This window comes from Armigeres subalbatus, chromosome 2, assembly GCF_024139115.2.
Source record: "Armigeres subalbatus isolate Guangzhou_Male chromosome 2, GZ_Asu_2, whole genome shotgun sequence".
Taxonomy (NCBI): Eukaryota; Metazoa; Arthropoda; class Insecta; order Diptera; family Culicidae; genus Armigeres; species Armigeres subalbatus.
This window is the reverse complement of record NC_085140.1, coordinates 92,180,016-92,200,969: the sequence shown is the minus strand read 5'-3', so window position 1 is coordinate 92,200,969 and position 20,954 is coordinate 92,180,016. Positions and strand designations below refer to the sequence as shown.

The 20,954-nt window shown below is 38.9% G+C and overlaps 1 protein-coding gene and 1 long non-coding RNA gene across 2 annotated transcripts in view; one reads left to right on the top strand and one right to left on the bottom strand.

Moving 5' to 3' along the window:
* LOC134209986 (uncharacterized) overlaps positions 1–20,954 on the top strand; it is a 68,682-nt gene that overhangs the window by 19,572 nt on the left and 28,156 nt on the right. The gene's annotated exons all lie outside the window — the stretch shown is intronic.
* LOC134214716 (uncharacterized) lies at positions 9,904–10,777 on the bottom strand. Its single transcript, XM_062694038.1, has 2 exons — positions 10,623–10,777; positions 9,904–10,559 (listed from the first exon to the last, which is right to left on the bottom strand). The coding sequence occupies exons 1-2, from the start codon at positions 10,632–10,634 to the stop codon at positions 10,194–10,196; spliced, it is 378 nt and encodes a 125-aa protein (XP_062550022.1). The 5' UTR covers positions 10,635–10,777; the 3' UTR covers positions 9,904–10,193.

Sequence of the window (20,954 nt, the reverse complement as noted above, 5' to 3'; positions counted from 1 at the left end):
ACCGAAAGTGCAAGAAGAGATTTTAATTCAACCCCTGGAGATGATTTTGGGAGAGTTAAAGTAACACAATAATGACGGAACGAGCAGATACAAGTCGCCTCACAAAGATAAAAACAACGTTAAGACGAAATTTTAGAACAATCAACAATTCAACAGTGTTCATCAATTTAACCAGACGGCCCCAAAAAGTAAATTCAAAGCGGAGGTCCCAAAACTACAACGGAGGCGTGTCTAACACAAAGGCAACTTATCAAGTAATCAAAATTTCCACAAGCTGAAGCCAATACACAGCGAAATTCAAAAAGCAACAACAAAGACTTCGAATCAAACACAAACAATGCGAACATCATGATAACGGTACATTATCTAAGAATCCATACATTTAAGCAGTGTGACACACGTCAATTCATCACGACTTGCTAACTAGCAACTTATCTGAACGGAAGCAGCTTAAAACTATTGAAAAGGGCACTGTAATAACGTCAAACTATTACAATGTTACATGCAGAAAATCATTGAAATACAACTAGAGCAGAGCTACTTCTACTCCGCTGGAGATAACACGTCAAATTTATACAAGTGGCCGGTACAACAGCAATTTTTGCACACAACAAACAATTTCATCGAAGACTACAAATTTAGACGGCAGTACAAAGGTACCCACACGAGAGGAGCAGCTTAAGAGGCGAAACAACTAAGGCATCAGAAAGCACAAGACGATACGGAAGAATCAAACAGCAGACTAGGAACACACCCTGCACTCGAGATTTACAACCAACCAAGTGATCAACAACACGAATGATTATGAGGACGCAAGAGCAACACCAAGTAAAGGCGAGGCGATTCGAGAAGGCATCATCAGGTAAGAAACTCTCGAGAAAGTTTATGTGCAGATATGAGAATACTTAAAAGATTAGAGGAAATAAAATGGTCACACGACGAAAAAAAAAAAAAAGGGATGTAACAGGGTGATTTGATAGATTAGAAGAACACGTAATAGATGCAGTATGGTCAGAAAACAAACAAACAAAAAAGTTTTTTTTTAATAATAAAATAAGTTGATATAACACTAAAATACGGGTGAAAAATAATTTTGAAATAACACAAAGAGTACGAATTAAATTAGAAGAATAATAGGGATATAATAGAAGGGATAAATTAGAAGAATAATAGGGAACATGAAAATTACTGTGGAATAATTATATATATTAACTCAGAAACGTATCAATGTATTTAAATCTTGGTCAAGAGAAGCGTTGATGAATAACAAAAAAATGTTAAGCTGAACCATATCAAAGATCCAAAAGTAAACTTTGTAAGAAATTATTATTAAAAGAATTTATAAAAACATATACAGAACGAATAACATCAAGAGATTCTAACACTAAACTCCACCGAAAGTAAAATTCAGATATGACAGATAATAGCTAATGATTGATAAACAACGGACCATTGAATGATTATATAATTGAAAAATATATATGTTTTGGCCTACCCTAACAAGCGAAGGATCATTTTCTTAATGAACCTTCACCTCGTTTGTGTGGGAGGAGATGAACGGCCTTGAGATCCTTCATCACTCCTCATATCAGATCACGGGATATATCGTAGGAATCTTTAAACCAAACATAGAAGAAAGCGTAAAACTTTGAGACAGACTCAGCTGACCCATTTACTTGCGATCAGCTGATCCAAAACAAATTAAAATAAACGATCGTGCATACGAAATAATATACATACAAGAGGGCAAAAACATTGCCACTGGTGAGGGACCAACGCCCGGCGATTCACATACGGAGCATCATATTTCAATTTTATTAGTGGCAATTATTGTACGCAGGGAAAACGTTCATTACCTTTCCCAACGTAATGGAACGACAAGTACGTTATTAAGGGTCAATGTAGCATAAAATCACTATTGACAATATAATTCATGTTACTTTTGACCGTTTGGCCGATATATTTACTCGGATTTTCCGGCGCAAACAATTGAGCATAATCTACTATATATGCTCAACTCGATGGGATGGAAGGATATGCACAGCCTTATGTGCCGACACCTTCCTAAAACAATTTTAAATACTGATGGCAGTGAGATATTGTAAAAACAAGGTATTCAATTACTCAACGCAAAGTAATTTAAGCAATCAACATAAATTTAAAATGTTGCATGTAGGAATTGTTGGGTTAATTTACTTTTATCAATTTAAAAGTTATGGGAAATATCGCATACCCTTATCACGGTTTGGCGAAACCGTCGAAAACAGCTTAGTCAGATTTACTTAACTGGAGCGCGGTGGATTGACATGTTCAAACGTGCTCACATATTGGACAGTGCACGATATAGCGGTACATAGTCGCGATCGTCATTGATGATGATGCATTGGCGCATATGTATAGGACACTTAGGAAAGAATTTGTTTGGGTGAGGAGCGCGGAATAATAACTTAGCCAAAATGATAGAGACAATAAGAGTCTTCATTGAATCTACATACACGTATACAGGTGTATTGATTTAAAGGGGTTTGTTGCCCAGTATGAAAAACAGAGAGAACATGATTTTGTTCTTACCAATATAAACTTGAAAAGAAATATTGATATTGGGGTCTTAGTGGTTCGGGAAAAGGAAGAGCCGACCCGAAGGGTAATGATTCTTTAGGGAAAGGGAATTTAATTCAAAGCCCAGTTGAAAGAAAGAGAAAACAATTATTGATTGACTTTTAAGAGTATACTTAAAATCAAAGAGTAATACAAGCGGTAGCTGTTAATAGCTCGGCGGTATGGTGCGCTGTTTACAAAGAACCCATGCTGGGTTCGAATACAGATTTTAAGTGAATGTTTCCACAACTCCGTTGGTTTAGTAGTATCATGCATTATGAAACATTAGACTTGTTGAACATTACTCTGTGAGACAGCAATGTTCAAGTTTAAGTGTAAAGAAAGGGCAGGACTTAGAGATACTCATTTTATACAAAAGATATATGAATTAATACATTAGTAAATTGAAGTAGCCACTTGAATGTGTGCTCGAAATAAGAGAGTTTTAGAGAGTGAAAAGAGAACAGAATTTTTCCAAGAGAATTTCAAAGGGAACATCCAAAAAAGGGGGCAAAGTTTCGTAAAGTATGGAAGTCCAATATTAAGGCTGAATTGGGTAATCTATGACAAGAAATTAAATAACTGTTGAAAAAATTTGGAATAAAAAGGAAGATGTTTCGGAATTTATGGATTTTTCAAATAAGTTGATTAAGCATTTCGTGAAAAAGAACTTTAGGGAGCATCCATAAAGAATGCAAAGTTGAGTAATCAATGGATGCTAAAAAAATTGAGGATATTTACGAAGTTGAAATTAAAACCACATAGTCTGAACAGATAAATGTGGGATGAAGAAAATGATTACGTTATTTAAGGATTCTCGGATCTTTCGTGGGGTCCAAAGTCCAGTCTGATGCAATTCATGAAATCATTATGAAATTCAGAACTCGGATTGACTATATATACCGTGCGCTTTTCCAAGCTCGAGGGTCAGTCCCAAATATTCAGCAACACCTTTATTGGAATTCGGCGCTTTCTAGGTTTCCCTAGCCGGCCTACCGAATACTCCAATTGAACCAGGGGGTCAGTCCCAAATATTCAGCAACACCTTTATTGGAATTCGGCGCTTTCTAGGTTTCCCTAGCCGGCCTACCGAATACTCCAATTGAACCAGGGGGTCAGTCCCAAATATTCAGCAACACCTTTATTGGAATTCGGCGCTTTCTAGGTTTCCCTAGCCGGCCTACCGAATACTCCAATTGAACCAGGGGGTCAGTCCCAAATATTCAGCAGCACCTTTATTGGAATTCGGCGCTTTCTAGGTTTCCCTAGCCGGCCTACCGAACACCCAATTGAATCAGGGTTGTCCCTTAGACACCTCGACACTCGTGACTAGTGCACGACTCGAGATCTAAGTTTAAATTAATTAACTTCTTGAAAAAGATAAAAGTGAACAGTTAAATAGTCCGTCGCGGTAAAATCGAAAATCGGTGTTAGAGTCCTCTTGATAAGTATCGAAAAAAAGTGTTAGAAACTTGTGAAAACTTCATACGGAAAATAGTGCGAAATCCGTTGAAATGGATAATATTTGAGTTTAATTTCTAGAGAAAAAGTGTAATTATAAGAAACAAGTGTTACATAGTAGAAGAAAAGTATAATTGTAAGAACTAAATAGTGTTACATAAATAAAAAGGTCTTATTCTAACCGTAATTGAGTGTTTGAACTAAAAACCCGAAAAACCAGTGCCGCGCCGTCGGCTTAGAACACTTCATATATCGTGGTAGAAGCGTCTTAATATTCCGCTCGGGACATTTCCACTCCGCTTCACATTTCCACTTCGCTACACATTGACAATACTTTTCTCATCAAACTTTTCTTCACTTTTTTCACTGATTTGCCGGCATGATATAACACGCACAAAACACGCACACACTTAATGTGACCAGACGTCCTGCATTTTTCAACTTCGTTTTACAAAATTATTACAATTCATACAGCCTTACAAATATTTTTCCCATTTTTTTGAGGCCAAAATCTATACGAATTGTACTTTTGGAGGATCCATTTTCAAATCAGTGACGCAATCCAGATAGACGTCCCGCGTTTCGCAGGACGCTTGCTGGTCACATTACACACACTCAACCGTCATCGACTCCTGAGGGCAAACTGCGGGGGGAGATGAGGAGAAATATTGCAAAGAATATTAAACTTTTCTGATTTCCCTCAATATTTACTTTAATATTTTGGGTTTGCACTCACACCATCAATCTTTTTTCTTCAATAATCAAGAGTTTGTCAAACTTTTTCCGTCGTCTGGGGTCTGCTTAACACTCACCCACGTGCTGGATCATTAGGTCGAATGACAAGTGAGAAGTGATTAGTGAGAAATGAGAAATAAGAAGTGGGATGTGGGAAGTGAGGAGTAAGAAGTGAGAAGTGCGAATGGAGATGAGTACGGGAAGAAAGAAAAAGAAGAAAGACAAAGGAAGAATAAATAAATGAGGGAATAGGAAAAAGTAAGGAAAGAAAAAGAAGAAGGAAGAGAGGAGAATGAAGAAAAAAGAAGGTAGAAAAAAGAGCGATGGAATGCGAAGGAAGAAGGAGGAAGAAAAAAGAAGAAGACGGAAGATATAGGAAGGAAAATGAAAGAAGGAAGAAGGTAAAAGGAAAAAAAAATAAGAAGGAAAAGCAGGAAGAACGAAAAAGGCAGAGGAAATAAGGAAGAAGAAATAAGAAGAAGGAAAAAGGAAGAAGGAAATATAAAGGAAATGGAAGAAAGAAAAAAGTGTGGAGGAAGAAAAAGGAATAAGCAAGGGAAAAAGAAAAAAAAGGAGAAAGGAAGAAAGAAAAGGGAAGAAGGGAAAAAGAAGATGTTTGAAAGAAGAAGGAAGGAAGACGGGAGAAGAAATAAGGAAGACAGAAGAAGAAAGAAGGAAGAAGGAACTAAACGAAGGAAGAAGGAGCAAGAAAAAGGAACGTGTAAGAAGGAAAAACTGACTTCTCACCATCACCTAATGGCCATTCAACCTATTCAGCTTAATGACCACCACCTGAACTAGGAGGCTCTCATATAGAGGTGTGCGCCGTCGCCGACAGTTTTTGGCACGCCGACGCCGCCGACATTCTAGCACCGGCGCGCCGCCGTTTAAAATTTGTCACGCCACTAATCTATAATTTTCTACACCGATTCAAATTTGAAGAAGTCTGTACAATTTCCTGATTGATCCCTACAACATTTCGTTGAAACACCAGAGAATTTTTCGTTTATTGAAATTTCTAAAACCTCTCCGTAAAAACTAATAAGAAAACTTGCGTAAAGTTTGGAGAGTTTTTTTTAAGTTTCGAGAATTCTTTGGAATTATCAAGTGGAGCTCTTTGGATTTCTCAATGGAAATTGTTTAGAATTTCAGCAAAAAATTCTTCGGATTCCATATGAGAATCTCATCAGGATATTGTTGTTGAAGTCATCAGAAGTTGCTCCAAATTTATACAGAAAAATCCTAAATCCAAAATCCAAAAATCTTAATTTATACATTATCCGCGAAAGTTTCTGTTGAGTACTCGTTTGGCGAAATTGTCAAAGGACAATTGAACACAATTCCGTAACCTTTCTATTTTTTAAGTCGATACTGGCCGTTAAGCCAAAAGCCTTCTAACCAATTTCCGTTTAGCCAAGCCGAACTGAACGTTTATCTAAACTGATATCAAGCCGGACCGACCGAAAATATAGTTTGGCCGAAAGCAACATATAGCTGAAAGGAGCATTCGACTAAAAATGCCGTTCGGCCGAAAAAAGTCGTTTGACAGAATAGATCATTTGACCAAAAATGCAGTTTGGTAAGCGTAAGAATTAAATTTTGTAAGTCGTTTAGCCGAATAGCTTATTTGTCAGAAAATGTCGTTTGACCGAAAGGGTTGTTTTGCAGAAAGGACATTTTCGGGCCAATTGGCTTTTTCTGCCAAATGACTATTCCTACCAAACGGAATTTTCGGCCAAAAATGAACTATTCGGTCCAACGATTTTTTTGGCCAAACTACCAGTTCGAGTCGAATGTCCCTTTATGTCGTTTATGTCGTTTTTTATAACTCGTTTTCGGCCGAACAACATTTGCGGACAAACCATTTTCGACCGAATAGCAGTTTCGGATATACATTCAATTCGGCTTAATGGGATTTGATTATATATTTTTTGGCTTGAGTCGGCTTACAAAGTAGAGAGGTTGCGAAATTTCGTTCAATGATCTTTTGAAAATAGGCCATTTCGCCGTACATGTCATTTGGCCAAATGGGTAGACATTTTTGACCATATTATCCGATCAGTAATTGACATTTGGCTTGTATCGAACGATCATTTCGGCGAAACGGCATTTCGGGCTGATGACCTATTCGGCCAAATGACCATTTCGACCAAACGACCTGTTACGGAAAACGACTTTTGTAGTCAAATTACTAGTTCGGCCGTATTTTGCTTTCAGCCTACGGATTTTCCCAAGAATTTCTTATGGACAATACACTAGTCGTAAATAACTGCAACATGTTTACGTTTCGGTTAGCGAATGCCGTTCGATATCTGCAACGCATTCTAGACATCAAATGGTTTTCAGTCAACGTCAGATGCAATAGAAGTGCACCTGATTGTGCAGCACAATGCAGCTATCATCGACATAGTTTAACATCGTTTTGAAGCTCAGCGGTCCGATAACTGCATAACTGTTGCAATTATCGAGTTGCAGTCAAAAAGCATTGTAGTTATCAAACGTCTGCTGTGCAATGAATTTTTCTTGGAAATCCAACGAAATTCCTTAAAAACTCCGAGCAATTTTCCGTTGAAATCCAAAGATTTTATTATTGAAATCTACATTTTGAACAACTTTGCGCGGAAATTCTAAAGAATTTTCCATTCAAATGAATTATTGGCAGTGACTGATTTTCTACCCACCGCTTCCGCATCCAAAATTTGAAATTTGTATGGCGAAACACATCTAACGCTGTTTTTTTCAAAATCAGGAACTTTTCATGAAAAACTATTTGGTACCAGTTATGAAGGATGGTGTCCGCTACTACGCCTACCAAATATTTTGTCGGTAAAGATGCCTAATTTTGAGAAATCGAACCTTAGATGCCTTTCGCCATACTGATTTCAGAAAGTTAACTCCTAGTGTGCCGCTGTAAGCACGCTCAAAGCAGGCGATTCATTGAATGAAAATTTGGACCAACGCCGCCACCGCTGGAGGCCATATTGTAGCTTGTGAAAATAATGAATGAAATCGTATTGGCTCAATGAACCTGCTGTTGTTCAGCGCTAAACGGATACATCGTTCAGGACTCGGTGGATCGGGTAGATCGCACTTTCTGAACCCAAATCTGGTTTGAAGAACCATAAAGGACTGTAGCAGCTTGTAAAAGTATTCTATCGGCTCAATGGACCTGCTGGGATGTTTTGCAAATCACGGAACCATCGTTCAAGACTTGGTTGATCGGGTAGACCGCATCTTTTGAACTCCCGGGCGTTTTGGAGAACCTAAAAGGTCTGTAGTAGCTAGTAAACATAATGACTGAAATTCGGTTATCGGCATTTTACCTCGGAAACAGACTGTAGTAGTTTGTAAGCATAATGAGTGAAATCCTATCGGCTCAATGGACCTGCTGGGACGTTTAGCAATACACGGAAACATCGTTTAGGGCTTTGTTGATCGTGTAGATCACATGTTTTGAACTCCAGGTCGTTTTGAAGAACCAGAAAGGCCTGTAGTAGTTTGTAAAATTAATGAGTGATATCCTATCGGCTCAATAGACCTGCTTGGTTGATCGGGTAGATCGCATCTTTTGAATTCCAGGATGTTTTAGAGACCCTGAAATAGGTTAGGTTAATTCAAAACTCGACAATTTCATGTCTTAGGATCACATAGATATTTTTGGGCATATTCTCAGCTTTGGACATTTTGTTTCTAGAGATATTTTCTGATGCATTCGAGGATATGAACTCCAGAACAGTTTGGACGGCCTAGGACATCCGAAAAAAAAAAATTTCAACGCCTTTTTAGTTTTTTCTATACTAGTTTTGGTAGGATCGAGCGGAAAAACCCAAATATGTACGTTAAATCCATGTAAAAAAAAAGTCGTCCTGAAAGGGTTAAGGAAACGACGATAGTGGAAGGGGACGACCTTTGGAGAATGGGGAGGGGGTGGAGTAGAGTGCAGTTTATGCATAAGGGAAGATCCATTAAGTACGTCATGAAAAAATGGCGATTTTTAACCCTCCTTCCTACCTTCGTCACGCTTGTTGTAACAAACCTATAAATTTTTTGTATAGATCTTCACGCTGCTCCTAACCAAACCCCCTCACTTCCCTTAGAGGCGTGACGTACTTTGTGGATGGCTCTGAGTATGTTTAGCATTTGAAAAGTACATTTTCGAGTAAACAACTTTTATCCGGAAATATCATTTTCTAGAATATGACAAGATTTTTTTAAGCGAAGTCAATGTCTTTAAAAGTGAAGTCTGCCTTCTTTTAATCAAATGATAAAGTATAACCCTGTTGATCAATTGGTTTTGTCATTTTTCGATTTTAACAAAACTTTGAACCATACTGGCAGTTCCGGGCAAGGCTGGGCATATACACCTAATTTACAATGTTATGAAAACTCATATGTGAATATGTACATTATGTGGAAGATAATGATTTGGAAAATGTATTGGAGGTAACCACTTTCCCTTCGATGGGACTCGAACCCATGACCCTACAGTACGCTAGACTGGTGCTTTAACCAACTAAGCTACAAAGGACCTCCGTCGGCCTTCGCAACCTAGCGGCTACTGAACGAGCTCGAGATTCCCAAATCGGACGCATAGTCAAATCACTCGCAATCCATTTCTCAAGCTAATACTTCCACATGTGTATTGTACACGTTCACATTAGAGGAGCGTGAGTATTTAGAATGTCAGAATGTGTGTCAGAATGCACCAGTCTAGCGTACTGTAGGGTCATGGGTTCGAGTCCCATCGAAGGGAAAGTGGTTACCTCCAATACATTTTTCAAATCATTATCTTCCACATAATGTACATATTCACATATGAGTTTTCATAACATTGTAAATTAACGTCCAAGTCGGGTGGTTTAATCCCCGGAAATAGGCAATTACCTTTGATTGAACTGAAATATACAGCTAGTTGAACTGTAGAAATAGGACATTTGTTTAATTCAATATGCTTTAGAACAGACAACCAGAACTAAATTGATCCTGTTAAAGCCCTTAAAAAACAAGTTTTTAATTATTATCTGCACAATCTCGCTTTACAAGTTTGTTTAATTACGCATAGCGCACACTCTACTTTCGCATGGGAATGCAAATAAGACACAATCGAACCAGTTTTTCCAGTTCACATTTTATTCACATTGATCACAATCAATCATCTCATCTTTCACCAACAATCAATAAATGAACAAAAGAAGCTTGATCGTGCCAATCCTTTTCTCCAGGATCGGATCGGCACCTGATTACTTGTAAACGATATGCGAACTGCTCTGCAACCCCGCCCATCCATCGGTTTCACTCATTTCGAGTTCGAGTATGTAGCCAGCTGACGGTAAACACTAATAGCTATAACGAAATTTCCACCGTATAATCCTGAGCGTCCCAAGATCTCGGTCCGCCATTTAATGATGATAGTGTCCGAAATCGAATGCCGGAAGCGGAGCGTACGCGTAAGAAGGAACCGCGTGATAAGAGGTCTTGACGATTGGAGTCGACACCACGGTATGCTTGACGGCTGGCGCGAAGATCGGCTCGGAGTACTTGGCCGAGCTGTGCACAACGGTGGAGCTCTGGTGCGAAACGGCCGTGGGAATGTGCTTTACGACGGTTCCAACGTGAGCCACCGTGGGCTCTTCAATTATGCTTTTCTGGTAGTGAATTTCCGGTTTGGCAATCAGAGCTGGGGCCGCGTGGTACAGCAACGGGGCCGCATGATAACTGAATCCAGGACGAGCTGCAGCCAAAGCAAGGATCGTTGACAACACCACCTAGATTGACGCAATGATGGTAATTAGTAACAACAGGAAATTAGAACAAAATAGTCGGCTTACCAATTTGAACATTCTTGAGCAAGTGAGGGTTGATTGTTTTTCCAAGAGGTCTGTGTTGAAGAACGTTTGAATTGCACTACGATCTTGGTTGAGTCAGCGGGTTTCTTTTATACCCCGGACACGGACTGGTCCCTGTTGTGCTAAGGTATTCAAAGTGCCACCGGTAGGCTACCAGGGTAGCGTCAAACCGTCGTCCATCGTCGGCTGCTAAAGTGCCGTTTTCATTCAGAATGCGAAAGGGGTTGCCTCCACAATAGCCACCACGACCTAGCGAGCTCCCCGGCATCAGGTGACGGAGGCTGCACGGTTGTCGTCACACATGCAATGTGGCCACCTTCTGCAAGTGAGGGGGTTGCAAGAAAGTACTTATTGCATGTTGTATTGCCCCGGATAGATCGTCCACGTTGGGGTATGTGATATACTCATTTTAGTTTAGATAATTTGGAAAAAGTGATTATGCAGATATGAATGCCAGGTTTAGTGAATATGTGAGCTGGGTAAGTGAATGACAAAACATACTCTTACGTATACAACATACTGAATGATCCATAAAAAATGAAAAACGATCCGTAAATAAGACCTGATTTTTGCTATTTTCCCCTGAACGTATTTTACGGGAAAGAAAAAAGGCCTGATGAGAGATAACTAATTATCCCTAGCTGTCAGTGCCGCGAAAAGTTGATTTGCTTGTTTTCTCACTTCTTTCATCCTTTTCGTGCCCTTACCAATGCAAACAAGAGTAGCTATTATGGAACAAATCTCGCGTAGTAATTCAAAAGGACGTATGTGATTTTGTAAATAAAGATTCAAACGACGATTTGTCCAATCTGATGGCACTCCCACGCAAACCAACACCAAAATTTGCTGTTGGTGCTCTAGGTTAGAATCCTGTTGCGGTCATATCATCATTTTTTTGGGACTGCTTACCGAAAATGTTTGCAAAAAGTGAGTGAGGCGTAAAAGTGATGAAACGAAAAAAGAATTTCAACAAGTAGGCACGATTTTCGTTTATCTTTCAGACATGTTCTAGAGAAAAAACCCTGATTGATCCACCTAGCGGTGATGATGCCTTTCTCGCTCGTTTATAATAGTTGATAAACATATATGAAAAGTCTAAAATAACAATTGGTGAATAAGACTTGTTTTTCTCATTTATTTATACCAGATGAACCGGCCTAGGGTCGAAGATCTCGTAAATAAAGATAGATTGAATTGAAAATTCACATTGGTTATAATTGCTGCCGGATGCAATTTGTTGCAAGCAAATCGGTGCCCGGAAAATGTGATGAAGTTGTGCAATTGCACAAATCGAGTTTCAGGCATAGTTTAAAAATTTGTATTTTGGCCATAACTTTTGAGCCCATAGTGAGTTCGGGCTGATTTTTAATGTGAAACAATGGGACAGGATTCGCCGTTTAAATAATCGGTTCAGGATAAAATTTCGAAAAATGAGTTAGATTTTTTACACACATATACACATACTTCTTCTGAAAAAGTTCGTATCGTTTGCTTTGAAAAGCAAAAAAACGGTGGAGCAAAAAAACGGTTTCCATTTGTCAAACTTTCGAGTGCTTTCCTATTAAACTATTAAATCCAAAGGCCTCATACGCCTGTCACTGGCGAACAAAGCTCGTGTACTCTGCATCGAAGCTTAGAACCGGTGTTAGGGCGCAATCGTTAATGTGAACATTTTTATATTCGATTAGTTACTGTAAATAAATTTTTTCGAGTCCCTATAATCAAGCAGCTATCTCAAGCATCCCACATCGTTATTTATATTGCTGCATGATAAAATATCGAAAACAAAAGTGTGCATAAAATTGCCTCGCCATAACAAAAAGGTGGTAGAGAATTAACACTGTTGTTTACATTTTAGAGCCAAATCCAGATGTCGCACTTTTATGTCGGGGTAGAGGCTTCAGTGCTCCGCCTTCTCCCCTGATTAAATCAAAGATGTTTTAGTTACAAGATAAAGTTTGTCGCTGTCGTCGCTGTCCGGAACATCTTTTGCCGGCGATGATAGGGGAGCTAAATGTCAAAGAAGGAAAATCCATACGATTTGACAGCTTGATACCCAACATATTCCGGACCGCAGAACAAAGGAAACCGAAGCGACAATCTTTATCTAGTAACTAAAATATCTTTTATTAAATCGAAAACAAAAACCGAAAACGTGTACATGTGTGGTCTGCAAAAATTCACTCCATGTTTGTTCAAAATCGGGTCAATCTTAAAAAACAGCACTTTTTCGATTTTTGTTTTGAATTTAAAAAATATTTAGTGGCGTAAAAAATATAGGTTAATTGGGAATGTTGACCTTAAATAAGCCAAAGAATCTATTAAGGGAATGAACATTTTTGACGAGAAAGGTAAATTTTTGTTGATGAGCAGTTCCATTTTTGTCATTATCATTCGAACACTTTTCAACAAGATTTATAAATTTGATCCGACTTAAAAAAATCTGAAGAGAATTCTACTGGGGTTGCTTTTCTTTATATGGAAAGCATTTTGCAGTAATTGGTATGAATAAACCATACAAAACCAAATTGAATATTTTAATTTCTAAACTGATCCAAAATTATTTATCAGATCACTCTTAACAGGTAAACGATTCAAGCACAAAATCTGATAGATAACGCGTGACAGAGCTAGTGTTACCAAAATCAGCATTCTTGAGCTTGTGCAATACTTTATATCGTGATGATAACATATATCGGAAAATCGAAAATCGTTGCTTACCTTCGTGTAATTTGTTACGGATTATAGCAAGGATGTTTTCGATCATTTAGTAATATAGTTTCGATAATTTAGTAGTTTGTCAATAACTTATTCCAGAGGTTAAATTTCAAAAGTGATATATGGAGGGCTTCTAGAGCGAAGGTTTTTACAACTCTGCCTAATTGTTGTTTCTATTGCACTAATAACAGAGTTATAGCGCTAGTTGCAGTAACTTATTATACAGACTGGTCGAAATTTTGTTATCATTTAGTATTAGTAACTAGTGCTTTAACTCTGTTATTAGTTGAATTAAAACAACAAACTATTAGGCAGAGCTGTAGAGAAATAATCGCACTAGAACTCTGCTGTAACACGTTTTGACATTTAACCTCTAGAATGAGTCATTGTAGTTTGTGAATGATCGACTTCCTGACTACTGACTTCCAAAAATAGAAAATTTTCTCCGAAGCCTACCAAAACTCATTTTCTCCTGCATAATCCGAGTGCTTTTTATTTGAATTCTTCTAACAGACATGCTGTCACTATGAACGGGGTTCCAATTATTTGGTCTAGCGAAGTCCAAGATTTAGGACTTATGTAGAGCATGAATGAATTAACTATCAAAAACCACACAGAAGGTATGCAAGCAAAAAGGTACAAAAATAGTAAGTGAATATTCATAGAAAATCAAAATCTTAAAATATGTTTTTGATTTACAAACTAATTGTTAGGCCAGCCATGTTTTACATATACTGTGCCCATATGGGTTATTTGCTGCAACGCCAGGAAGAATGCATTTACAGAGGATTCAAAATAGAATGTTGAAATTGATTATGAAGTTGCTTCCCTGCGCACCAAAACAATTAGAATATTACATGTGACTTATTTGAATGAAATGACACAAAAGCATCTGACGTAAACTCAATCGTACCGTTTTGACTCAAATCCCGAACATGACTTATATTCCGATATAACTAAACTTTTTATCGGTTCAGTTCAGATTATTCAGATTCAGATTAAAGTTAGAAGCTTGCGAGTTTATGGTGCAGCAGACGCTATATTCAAGGAATTGAGACCGGGGATTTCCCTTTGCGCGTTATTTCCGCGGAGCTATCCAAAATTTTCTTTTTTTTCCGTAGTACATACTCATGAACCAGATAAATAAATAAATAAAAGAATAAGAAATAAATAAATAAATAAATAAAAGCACGGCTTGCCGCTGATGCTACGATGGTTAAGCCGACCGATCCACAGTGGCGGAAACCCAGACAAAACCCAAAACAAATCGTTCTTTCGTGAAGCTGATATTATTTTAATTTTGCACATTTAGTCAATGATAATTCCTCAATTTGTTAATTGTAGTTGGTAAATTTAATTTTTGGTGACTTGGTTCAAGTTGATGGTGTAACATATATGTATGGGAAAATTAAATTTGACTAAATTTTGTATCGGGAAAGATTCGGAAAGAACTGATATGATGCATTGAAATATATATTTTGTCACTTAACAGTGATTAGTTTGGCGAATTGCGCCTTGCTGCACCAAAGCGGAAAATTTACTGTTTCAAGGTTAGAATTAAGACGCTGCTGTGATCCTAAGTCTTCGGCTTCCGGAAGTCTTTGGATAGCATAGCATATGTTGGATAACTATTTAAATTTCAAAATGAATTCAGCGTTACAAAATTACTGTTGCTAAATTTTAAGCGCAATCGTAGGTTTAGTCAAGCATTTGTATGGGGGACAACCACTGCGCGACGGCACATCGCCATTCCTTCTTTTAGGCGCATTCGAACGGGAAAGCGTTGAACGTGTTAAACAAAGCACGATGCTTTTTGAAATTGCTATATGACGACTGAGGAGTATTTCCAGGCTGTTATATAGATTGCTTATAGAGGTAATGAATATATGCCCAATTCGATGATTTATATTTGTATGTATCTTGTCACATGATATGTGTATTGATGGTGCTGTGGTGTAGTAGCCGCTTCCCGATCAAAAGATCACAAGTTCGAGTCCAGATTGGAGCATTTTGCTTTTTTTTTTGCTTGAGCTTGATTGACTGCTCGTAGGAAAACGAAATAGCTTGAGCTTGAGCTTGATTGACTGCTCGTAGTTGCTACTCCATTATGACCAGATCAGCTGTTCTTGCACAGGGAACCAACAGATGTTTGCTTGGGACTAGCACACATCTTCAATGTACAAGCACTGGTGATCTCATTTGTTAGGTCATACTGGCGCCTGCCACGTCAGAATGCAAGTCAATGTTGGGAAGGGGGAGGAAATGATGATGCAATCACTCGCCCACTGCAAGCCGAATATACCTCTGCACTTGCCACGAGTTCATGCGGAATTTGTTGGAGTTTCTGGGTTAGGTTCGAGAGGCAGAGGTCCGTCTTGGTTAACGAGCTACCAATGTGATAGATAGGAGAAGGTAACTGATGGAATTTCTAGTTGGATGTAGGAAACGAGCTCTATAGATCATTTCCAAATTCTAGCAGATTACTGCTAGAATACTCAAGTTGAGGGTATAGGAATAGTAATGGAAACGGTATGGAAGTCCATTTCCAGTTCTAGCGATTGCGGACCTGGGATTGAACCCACGACCTCCTGCGTATGAGGCAGAAGCAGTAGCCATATGACTACCAAGCCCGCTGGAGCATTTTGCTTTTTTTTTTTGCACGTAAAAACAGTTTTTTGGCCATAACTCCGAAACGCAAAGTTCAATTGATCTAATTTTAAATAGGAACCAATGGGACTGCATTCCGCGTCGAATGCAACTTGTTGCGAGCAAATCGGATATTGATAAATGCCCAAAACGTGTCTCACATTTTGTACACATACACACACACATACAGACATCACCTCAATTCGTCGAGCTGAGTCGATTGGTATATAACACTATGGGTCTCCGAGCCTTCTATAAAAAGTTCGGTTTTGGAGCAGTTCTATAGCCTTTCCGTATACTTAGTATACGAGAAAGGCAAAAAGTAGCGAGTGAAAGATGTTTCTCCCCCACAGAGATATCTTGGCTGTGCATATGCACAGCACATGTTTCGAAATGGACATATTGATATGAAATTTGCGAAAAAGAATCCACGTGTATTAGGGACTCGAACCCTCAACCTCCTACTCTCTAGATAGCCGTGATTAGAAATACTACAATAAGAGATCGGCGAAGACGCCATCTTGTTTCCAATAGAACCGTCAAAAGCGGTTCCAATTCGACTTGTTTACTTTTTGCATCCATAAGAAGCAAGCAAAAAATTCAAGTGATGCCAGTATTATTTGCACGATATCATGCATCTTCATACGTTGCCATTTCGACAGTTTTTCACTCCGCCGGTCTCTGGTTATATGGTGGCTAGGCGTGATAACCCCTACACAACAAGACCACATTTGCGGAAAAGCCATCATAATCCGAGTACCAACCACCACCGCGGTTAGCTCTCTTCTGCAAATTGCACAGTCAAAATATTTATCAAAAAAAATATATTTTCGTACGGCCGAGCCAAGATATTTAACAAAAAAAAAAAATGGTTTTCGAACGGCCGAGTTGCCGAATAATATGCAATGAATTAACAATATTTCCTTCGGGCCGAAAATCGCTAGTTTTCGTCTCACCGGAACGAATAGTAAGAACCCTGATTTGGATCATTTGTCCGAAAGGGTCATTTGGTCGAATGTCATTTGGCCGAATGCCGTTTGACCGAATTGTTGAAATTTTCGAAGTAAGTAGTAAGTAGTGAAAGTAAGCAGTGAGAACTGCCAAGTGAGAAAAGAGAAATGAGCAGTATTAAGTGATTAGTGAGAAGTGGGATGTGATAGATGAGAAGTGATTAGTGATAAGCAAGTAGTAAGAAATGCAAAGCGAGAGGTGGGAATTAACAAGCATGAAGTAAGAAAGAAGAAGGAAGAAATAAGGAAGAAGGAAAAAGGAAAAAGGAAGAAAAAGAAATAGGAAGGAAGAAGGAACAAGGAAGTTTAGCTTGATTGACTGTACGTACACCGTACAAATCGTAGTTTCTAGTCCTGATTGCTACAAAAGACAGAGGAATTCTCTGCATCTCCATGAGCACACTGGGAAGGAATAGTAAGTTAGTTTGGAATGAATGAATGAAATCTTTTGGAAATCGCATTGTTAAGCGATAAATTAATTCTTTTGAACGACGCCATATTAATGATGGTCAAAGGAAAAAAACATTGTGTGTCTAACGTATTTCGTTTATGCGGTATCTTAACCATTTCGCGACGAGCAAAACACTGTTTGATGGCTACTGCAAACTATAGAAGATCGCGTTTGTGTCAACCGAAGTGAAGCGAAATACCGGAAGAAGGAAGAAGGAAGAAGGAAGAAGGAAGATGGAAGAAGAAAGAAGGGATGAGGAAAAAGAAGGTAGGAAGAAAGAAAAAAAGCAAGAAAAAATAATGAAAAAGGAAGAAGGAAGAAGAAAGAAGGAAAAACGAAAAAGAAAGAGAAAAGAAGAGCAAATGAAGAAGGAACATTCAGATAAAAGGAAGAAGTAAGAGGTGCGAAAAATAAAGAAAAAGCAACCTGAAGAAAGAATAAGTAAGAGGGAAGAAAGAATAAAGAAGGAGCATGAAAAAAGAAGGAACAATGATTAATTTCTCATTTTTCAATACTGATTTCTCATTTCCCGTTTCTCTTATTTCGCATCCCACTTCTCGCTCTCTCTCTCTCTAAGTTTTGAGCTTTCAGTGCTCAGCATTCAGTTCTATGTTCTCAATTCTCAGTTTTCAGTCCTCAGTTCTCAATTTTTAGTTTCCAGTTCTCAGTTTTTAGTTCTCAGTTCTCAATTCCTAATTATCTATTCTCACATCTCAGTTCTCGGTTCTCAATTCTCAGTTTTCGATTGTCAGTTCTCAATTTCAACTTCCCCCTTCTCGTTTCTGACTTCTCACTTCTCATTTCTCATTTCTTACTACTCACTCCTCACTTCCAAACTTATTCACACTGTTCACTTTTCAATTCTCACATCCCGCTTCTCGCATATCACTTTTTATTTCTATTGCCTCAATAATCACTTCCGACTTCTCACTTTTGATTTCTTATGTGAAGTACTACTTGAGCTAACCTCCTCGGGTGTCTGTTTGCAGATTTCCGTTTACCCTTGCTCAAGAAAAAAAAAATGTGAAGTCTCATTCCTCATTTTTCACCTCACACCTAGGAATTGTCATTACTCATTTTTCATTTCTCACTCTTCACTACTCGTAATCTAAGGGATAATATTTTAAATATTCGACCAAATGGCCTGACACCTTAATGAACATCACGGTTATTTAAGTTTGAGTAAAATTTAAGCAGTAGATGACTCAGTGTGACAGTAAAGTTAAACAATCATAACATGCAGTTGAGTTGAACAATCGAATGCTCTCGGAGATAGCATCAGGATGTCGCATGAGAGTTATTATGCAACACTCTTCAATAGGTAGTAAGAAACATTGTTGAAAATGAGAAAAGAATTGTAAACAATAGGAAGTACTTAAAAATAGCGTTTTTGGTAACAAGTCAAACGTGAATTGTTCGCTTGATTGTTCGTGTATTTTATTTTCAAAAGTGATGATTTCCCCTGTAACTAACCGTTCAGCGAAAAATCATAGTACAAGTTGCTTCATGATATCATGACTACAAGTCATTAACTCATGACCTAGACGACGATTATCGTGATTATAGTGTAAGCATTACGCAAATCTGTCAATAGTTCTGAAAATAATTCTGCTCTTTGATTTCACACCATCTAAACGACAATTTAATTTTAATTCAATAAGTGCTAGTGCGTAAAACACAAAAACGCGCGAAGTCGCCGGCCTCTATCCGGTTCTCTGCTAAATATTGTTTTTATTATTCTTTTTTCTGACATTCGTAAGTGACCAGCCCAATGAGGTCTGTCGTATTTCATACGAATCACAATAGTTTCTTCTTTGAACACTTGATACAGCTCGTGATTTTCGCGTCTGCCTCACACAAAATTTTCTAGTTTCCCTACGAGTATTGCACGCAGCACATTTCACTCTCGAAAGCTCTCCAGTCCGCCTCATTCATCGTCCACACTTCGTGTCCGTGAGATTTATTCAAAGCAAATTTCGTTTCCGTTTGCATGTTGTGGGACCTAAGCTGGTTACGCAATCCGTAGAAGGCTCTATTCAAAGCAGCAATACATCTTTTCAAAACAACTTCTCTGCTTTTGTAAACAAAGATTCGAACGTCGATTTGACGAATCTGATAGCACTCCCACGCAAACAAACACTACCAATAGGTAGGTGAAGGTTTCGGCTACCTGATGATGGCGTTGGTTTGTATCGAAGTGCTATCAAATTATTGACATCGACGTTTGAATCTTTGTTAACAAAAGCAGATGAGACGTTTTGAAAATTTTGTCTTGTTTTCACTCCACGAGAAACGCCTTTGTCACATGTCACAAGCGTTCCAATTCTTCATCAACTTCAAACACATCCCCATCAAGTTTGGGGGGTCCCGTACCGTAGTTGGCTACACGTTCGCCTCATAAGCGAATGGCCATTAGTTCGATTCCCAGTCCCTCCACCGAACCCTCGTCAGTCGCCGGATCCGCAGCCCATACGGTGGCGTTTTGGGGTACGCGCCTTACCGTCGCAGCTGCCTGATGACGACTGATAACTTGTTCTTCTCGGAGGCATTCCTCCAGCGTTACCCGGAATAAATGGCAACCGAGCAATGCAACGATCATTGGATACACGACATGTTCGATATGGATATCTAAAAATAGATTCTGTGTGGATTCTGTAGAGCATAATACCATAGTAGATCACGGCACAGTAGCGGTCAAGAACACAGAGTGCCTACCAAATAAATATATGAATAAAAAAATACCCATCAAGCACAACTTCAGAACCGAAACCACTCTATCTTCACCCGTAGCCATGTCCTTACTTACATGATACTTGATGGGCTACAGCTCTTCAATGAACCTACGCCGAATGGAGTATCCTTATCCACTGAACTCGATCCTGGGCCAATCGCTTCCAGTCGCCCTGAACATTGAGCGCCCTCAGGTCCTCTTCAACTGCAAATAGCCATCGTGTACGCGGCCTTCCACGAAGCCTGCGGCCTCTTCCGGGTTCTCTACTAAATATTATCTTCGCTTGACGTTCTTCCGGCATACGAACAACGTGACCAGCCCACCGTAGTCTTCCGTGTTGTATAAGCTTAATAATATCCAGCCCTTTATACACTTGGTACAATTCGTGATTCATGCCACGCCGCCAGATACCGTTCTCCTGTTTACCGCCGAGTATTGTCCGCAGCACCTTACGCTCAAACACTCCGAGAGCTCTCCGATCAGCCTCCTTTAACGACCATGTCTCATGGCCGTATAAAGCCACCGGAAGAATCAGAGTAGTATACAGCGTGAGTTTTGATTTCGTTTGCAGACTACGGGACTTAAGCTGGTTATGAAGTCCGTAATAAGTCCTATTTGCAGCTGCAATACGCCTTTTCACCTCGCGGGTAACATCATTATCGCACGTCACTAATGTTCCAAGATACACAACTTCTTCCACCACTTCAAATTTTTTACCATCCAGCACCATTTCGCTACCACCACCACTAATGAACCCA